General features: G+C 39.1%; 1 protein-coding gene across 1 annotated transcript in view; it reads left to right on the forward strand.

Moving 5' to 3' along the window:
* Window positions 1-7,183, forward strand: part of ANP32B (acidic nuclear phosphoprotein 32 family member B) — a 39,842-nt gene that overhangs the window by 22,270 nt on the left and 10,389 nt on the right. Inside the window, exon 4 of the mRNA XM_012802411.2 lies at window positions 2,224-2,398. Within this exon, the coding sequence (XP_012657865.1) occupies window positions 2,224-2,398 (175 nt within the window). The remainder of the gene's footprint in view (window positions 1-2,223; window positions 2,399-7,183) is intronic.

The following is a 7,183-nucleotide window of genomic DNA, read 5'->3' on the forward strand; positions in this document are numbered from 1 at the left end:
CTTCAGCCTCCCAAGTAGCTGGGACTACAGGTGCCTGCCACAGCGCCCAGCTATTTTTTGGTTGTAGTTGTCATTATTGTTTGGCACACCTGGGCTAGATTCAAACCTGCCAGCTCTGGTGTATGTGGGTGGCGCCTTAGCTGCTTGAGCTATAGGCAGGGAGCCATCTCACAACTTTCATAGTGACCTATGTACATAAACAGATGTGAGGCTCTGTTGCAATAAAACTTTATAAAAACAGGTAGACCAGAATTGGCCAATGGACCACAATTTGCCAGCCCCTGCTCTAGAGCCCTAGGCAGATTTTTACTTTCTGTATCTCCCTAATACCGCAAGTCCCTATAACAAGGTTTTGTTTTGTTGCATTTCTTCCCAGGTCCCTGTGAGTGTTGGAATAGCTTTCCAATAAAGTATCAGTCTTTTAAGCACCAACATTTATTACTTTTTTTTTTTTTTTTTAGAACTTATTTCATACAGAGATCTCAATGTTTGTTTGGGGGGTTTAGTATTCTTTCCTTAGAGAATAACAAGTTTTTTCTCCTCATTCAGATCCATTAAAGGTTACATTTATTGCCCTTATTCTAAAGGGTGCCAGACAATGTGCTATTTTGTGTTTGCCTTTTATAGTTGCTCCTTTTATCAATTAGGGTTTTTTTGTTTGTTTGTTTTTGAGACAATCTCACTCAGTTGCCCTGAGTAAAGTGCCATGGAGTCATTCATTATACATCAAGAAAGGTATAATGCAGCCTCAAACTCTTGGGCTCAAGAGATCCTCTTGTCTCAGCCCCCGTGAGTAGCTGGGACTATTAGGTGCCGGCAGCTAATTTCTTTTTCTAGTTTTTGTAGAAAACTGTTGCTCAGGCTGGTCCTGAATTCCTGAGTTCAAGCAATTCACCCACTTCAGCCTCCCAGAATGCTGGGATTACAGGGGTGAGCCACTGTGCTCAGCCTGCTGTCACTGCTTATTGCTATCTCCTGACTTGCCTGTAATAGTGCCTCTGTCCTCTCACCTCTTAACTTGCCCTTAAAACTTAATAGCTCTAGAATTGAAATATTAGTACACGGGATATAATAACAAATGAAGATCTGAGTAAAATTCATGGACATTTTCCTATCCCCTTCAACTACTCAGAAAACTTTTCTTGGGTCAAGGGGGTTTTTTTTGTTTGTTTTTTTGTTTTTTTGTTTCTTGTTTTTGAGACAGAGCCTCAAGCTATCGCCCTGGATAGAGTGCTGTGGCATCATAGCTCACAGCAACCTCCAACTCCTGGGCTCAAGCGATTCTCCTGCCTCCACCTCCCAAGTAGCTGGGACTACAGGTGCCCTCTACAGCGCCCGGCTATTTTTTGGTTGTAGCCGTCGTCGTTGTTTCGAGGGCACAGGCTGTATTCAAACGCGCCAGCTCAGGTGTATGTGGCTGGCGTCTTAGCCACTTGAGCCCTAGGCATCGAGCCTTGGGTCAAGTTTTTATTGGTAGACCTTAAGTATTTTAGATAAATGCAACTTATGATTTCACACAAATAAGGTATTGCAACAGAATTTCAAGATTTGATAAAATCAGAAGAGTTTTGTATCATGAGAGTCTGGTAATATATCAGTTTTTTCTCAAAAATTACAAAAGAAGAGTGTATTTCAGAAGTTCCAACTCTGAGTCCCTGTCCCTTTTCTCCAATCTATATTGACTGTCTTCCCTGAAAATAGCTACATTGCCACATTTAATATTTTATTATATTTCATCCTCTAGTGTTTTACCTCTGTGTTCAAATTAGAATTATAAGCTCATTGAGATTGAGGACTATGTTACAAATCTCTGTATTTTTTCCTACACTATGTCCCCAGAGCCTCAGACTGCTTGATACCCATCAAATTCTTACTTGCCGTTTGATTACTCAAACATTAAAACTTAAGATTGAACCAAATTTATTACACTGTTTCATACTATGAAAAGAACTGGTTTTAGTAAATTTATTCCAAATTTATATTTCTCTTGACTAATGCTGGCAGAAAAAGACATAGTTCTCTGGGGAAATAAATGTAGGAAAGGGAGGAACTAGTTAAAGGTTAGTAACCTAACATCAAGGTTGCAAAGAACTTGATGTTTTTTCTTAACACACAAGGCTGACTTTAGCAGCCAATGAAATATAAAGTTTTACCTATTGAGAAGATGCACCTGGTTGCTTATGTTTCTTTGGTTTAAGAGTTGTTTTTGATCCTTTTCTTCAGAAAAAGTTGGAATGTCTAAAAAGCCTGGACCTCTTTAACTGTGAGGTTACTAACCTGAATGACTACAGAGAGAGTGTCTTCAAGCTCCTGCCTCAGCTGAACTACTTAGATGGCTATGACCGAGAGGACCAGGAAGCCCCTGACTCAGATGCAGAAGTGGATGGTGTAGATGAAGGTGAGTGGGCTCAACATCCACTGAACTGGGTTCCTGTCTTTCCAGGATCCTACTGAATGTTCTTGCTTTGAGGAAAACAAATTATATCTATATACAATTATAGGCATTCCATTAAATTTGGAGCTGGGGCCTATTTAATAAGCTTTTGGGGGCATTGAAGCCTTAAAATTGTTCAAGATAAAAATAATTAGGGCGGTGCCTGTGGCTCAAGGAGTAGGGCGCCAGTCCCATATACCAAAGGTGGTGGGTTCAAACCTGGCCCTGGCCAAAAACTGCAAAAAAAAAAAATTTAGCAAATGGTCTTTGAATTTGGAGCCTAGAGAGCATAGAATGTACTCTATCCCATTGATGTACTCAGAACAGTGATTTTCAACTGGTGTGCCATGGAAACTTTTAAAGACCATTAATTAAATTATTTTCAAAAAATGTTCAAAGCACAGTAAGTATATTATTACCTTTTTAAAAATTTTGATCAACATAATTAAAGTGTACTGTAGAAGTTTAACTATTGGTTCAAGTGTGCGGTGAGATTTAAAAGGTTGAAAAACACTGACTTGGAGTGTACTCATAGTCTTTTGTCTCCTAGCTATTCCTCTTCTTGGTTACTGCCTCTTTATCCTTACCAACTCAGCGTTGTCTGCACCTCCAGGAAGCATTTCTTGATACCCACTGGCAAGGTTAGGGTCCTGTGCATGTTAGACTGCCCTCTGGCTTCCTCCTGCGGCCTTGCAGCTCCATTATCTCTTCCTGTTATGCTACAATTATCTTCTTAGGGGAGAGGCTGTCTTTTCTGTCTTTAATTCACATGGCATGGCACTTAGTAGGTACTAGGTACCTGTTTGTTATGGCCAAAATAAAAGTAAAATAGCTTTCCTGCCATTAATATATGACTAGAGTTTAAAAAGGTAATGATTTTAAGGTACTATACTGTTAGCTCCCATTTTTCATTAATAAGGAAAATAATGTCTAATTATAATATGGAATTGAAATACTTCCCATTATTTTTGGCATTTGATCAAGGTTTTTATACATTTGTTGTTTATAAACATCTTTTTATATGTATATTTTCTAGCATGAATATTCCTCCTGATCAGCTCATGTTTCTATTGCACTGACTCCTTTATTGAGACTTGGTCTCTTAGAATTCCTGATGTTGCTGGACTTAATGTTACTCTCTTTGAAGCATTTTTTTCCTATGACAGACTAGAGAAAAGATGAAACGTACTTTAAAAGTCTCGAAAATTGAGGAGTAAAAACATCAGGCTGGGTATAATTGATGGCCTGGTACTCTGGAAACATTTTTTACAGTTTTTCAGCAGAGGCAAAAATTAACGGGTTATAGATGGTATGATAAATGGACAAAAGAGTAGGACATCTGACCTACTTTTTTTTTTTCTAATTCATAACTGTGTACATTGGCTCAGTGCCTGTGGCTCAGGTGGCTAAGGTGCCAGCCACATACACCTAAGGTGGCAGGTTCGAATCCAGCCCGGGCCCGCCAAACAACAATGATGGCTGAAACCGAAAAAAAAAAATAGCCAGGCGTTGTGGTGGACGCCTGTGGTCCCAGCAACTTGGGAGGCGGAGGCAGTAGACTCGCTTGAGCCTAGGAGTTGGAGGTTGCTGTGAGCTATGCCACGGTACTCTACCCAGGGGGACAGCTTGAGGCTCTGTCTCAAAATAAATAAATAAATAACTGTGTGCATTGATGCATTTATGGGGTTCAGTGTACTGATTTGATAGACAATGTGAAATGCTTACATTGAACTAAGTAACACATCCATCACAATTATATACTCACTAGTAGTTTTTAAATGTACCGTTGCATCATGCACATTAGGTAAGCTCCTCCCTCCCCAAATACCCTCTCTCCTACCACCTTCCCCCATCCCTCCCCTCTTTCTCTTCTTCCCTTCTACTTTCTGGACTATAGTTATGTTTTACCATTCTTATGAATGTGTAGGTGACTATATATTGATTTCATAGTAGTATTGAGTACATTAGATACTTTTTATTTGCTTCTTGAGACACTTTACTAAGAAGAATATGTTCCAGCTCCATCCAGGTAAACATAAAAGATGTGAAGTCTCCTCCATCTTTTTATGGCTGCCTAGTATTCCGTGGTGTGCATACAGCACAATTTGTTATTCCATTTGTGGGTTGATGGGCACTTGTGCTGTTTCCATGTCTTGGCAATTATGAATTGGGCTTCAATAAACATTCTGGTGCAGATGTCTTTGTTGTAAAATAATTTTTTGTCATCTGGGTATATACCTAATAGAGGAATTGCAGGATCGAATGGTAGGTCTACTTTTAGTTCCTTGAGTATTCTCCTAACTTCTTTCCAAAAAGGTTGTATTAGCTTGCATTCCCACCAGCAGTGTAGAAGCACTCCCTTCTCTCCGCATCCACACCAACATACGTAGTTTTGGGATTTTGTGATGTGGGCTAATCTTACTAGAGCTAGATGATGTCACAAAGTGATTTTGATTTGCATTTCTCTGATTAAGGATGATGAGCATTTTTTCATGTTTGCAGGCCATGTGCCTATCTTCATCAGAGAAGTTTCTATTCAAGTCCTTTGTCCACATAGAAATGGGGTTACTTGTTCTTTTCTTATTGATTATTTTGAGTTCTGTGTAGATTCTAGTTATCAGACCTTTGTTGGAAGCATAACCTGCAAAAATCTTCTCCCATTCTGAAGGTTGTCTGTTTGCTTTACTTAACTGTGCTCTTGGCTGTGCAAAAGCTTTTTAGTTTGATCAGATGCCAATAATGTATGTTTGGTGTTGCTTGAATTGCCAGGAGGGGTTCTCTTCATAAAATATTCTCCCAGGCTGATTTCTTGAAGTGTTTTCCCTATACTCTTTTCTAGTATTTTTATACTTTCATGTCTTAAGTCTTTTTCCAGTGAGAATCAATTTTTAATGGTGAAAGGTGGAAGTCCAGTTTCAGTCTTCTACAGGTCTCCAGCCAGTTCACCCAGAACTATTTGTTAAATAGGGAGTCTTTTCCCCCACTGAATATGTCTGATAGGCTTGTCAAAGATCAAATGATAAGTAGCTGGGTTCATCTCTTGGTTCTCTATTCTGTTCCGTAGATCTACCTCTCTGTTTTTGTGCCAATACTATGCTATTTTGATCACTATAGATTGATAGTATATATAGCCTGAAGTCTGGTAATGTGATACCTCCTGATTTGTTCTTATTTCTGAGTAATGTATTTGCTATTCGAGGTTTTTTCTGATTCCATATGAAACGAAGCACTATTTTTTCAAGCTCTTTAAACTGTGACCATGGTGCTTTAATAGGGATTGCATTAAATCTGTAGATTGCTTTGGGAAGTATGGACATTTTTAACAATGTTGATTCTTCCCAGCCATGAGCATGGTATGTTTTTCCATTTGTTAACATCTTCAGCTGTCTTTATAAAGAGATCTTTCACATCCTTTTTTAGGTAAATTCCCTGATATTTCATCTTCTACTGTAAAAGGAATAGAAACCTTGACTATATTTTCAGCTTGACTCTTGTTGGCAAATATAAAAGCTACTGATTTGTAAGTAATAATTTTGTATCCTGAGACGCTGCTGTATTCCTTGATCACTTCTAAGAGTTTTGTAGTTGAGTCCCTGGGATTTTCCAAGTATGGAATCATATTATCAGCAAAGAGTGAGAGTTTGATCTCCTCTGACCCTATTTGGATACCCTTGATCGCCTTCTCTTGCCTGGTTGCTATGGCTAAGACCTTCATTACTATATTGAATAGCAGAGGAGACAGTGGGCATCCTTGCCTAATTCCTGATTTGAGTGGAAATGTTTTCAGTTTTACACTCAGTATGCTATTGGCTATGGGTTTGCTGTAGATGGCCTTTAAGAAATGTCCCTTCTATGCTTTTTTAAATTTTGAGACAAAGTCTCTCTATGTCGCCCTCAGTAGAGTGCTGTGTCATCACAGCTCACAGCAACCTCAAGCTCTTGGGCTTAAGTGATTCTCTTGCCTCAGCCTTCAGAGTAGCTGGGACTACAGGTGCCTGCCACAATGACTGGCTATTTTTTGTTACAGATTTATTTCATTGTTTAGCTGGTGCAGGCCGCGTTCAAACCCACTAGCCTTGGTATATGTGGCTGGTGCCATAACCACTGTGCTGCAGGTGCCAAGCGTATGCCTATTTTCTTAAGTGTTCTGATCATGAAAGGATGCTGGATATTACCAAAAGCTTTTTCTGCATCAATTGAAAGACTCATATGGTCTTTGTTTTTTATTTTATTGATGCGATATATTTATACATTTGCATATGTTGAACCAACCCTGGAATAAAACCAACTTGATCATGGTGTATAATTTTTTTCATACGTTGCTGAAGTCTGTTTGCTAAGATCTTAAGTGAATATTTTTGCATCAATATTCGTTAATGATACTGGTCTAAACTCTTCTTTCTTTGTTAGGTCCTTTCCTAGTTTAAGGATCAGAGTGATAATTTGCTTCATAGAATGTGTTGGGAAGTATTCCTTTTTCTATGCTTTGAAAAAAGTTGTATAATATACGTACTAGTTCCTCTTGAAATATTTGATAGAATTCTGATGTGAAGCCATCTATCTGGTCCTGGACTTTTCTTTTTTGGGAGATTTCGTTTCAGTGATTGATATAGGTCTAGTCAAGGTTTCTAATTCTGGCTTGGCGCCTATGGCTCAAGCGGCTAAGGCGCCAGCCACATACACCTAAGGTGGCGGGTTCGAATCCAGCCCGGGACCGCCAGACAACAATAATGGCTGCAACCAAAAAAT

Source organism: Otolemur garnettii, unplaced genomic scaffold, assembly GCF_000181295.1.
Source record: "Otolemur garnettii isolate 467f Iridium unplaced genomic scaffold, OtoGar3 scaffold00014, whole genome shotgun sequence".
NCBI lineage: Eukaryota > Metazoa > Chordata > Mammalia > Primates > Galagidae > Otolemur > Otolemur garnettii.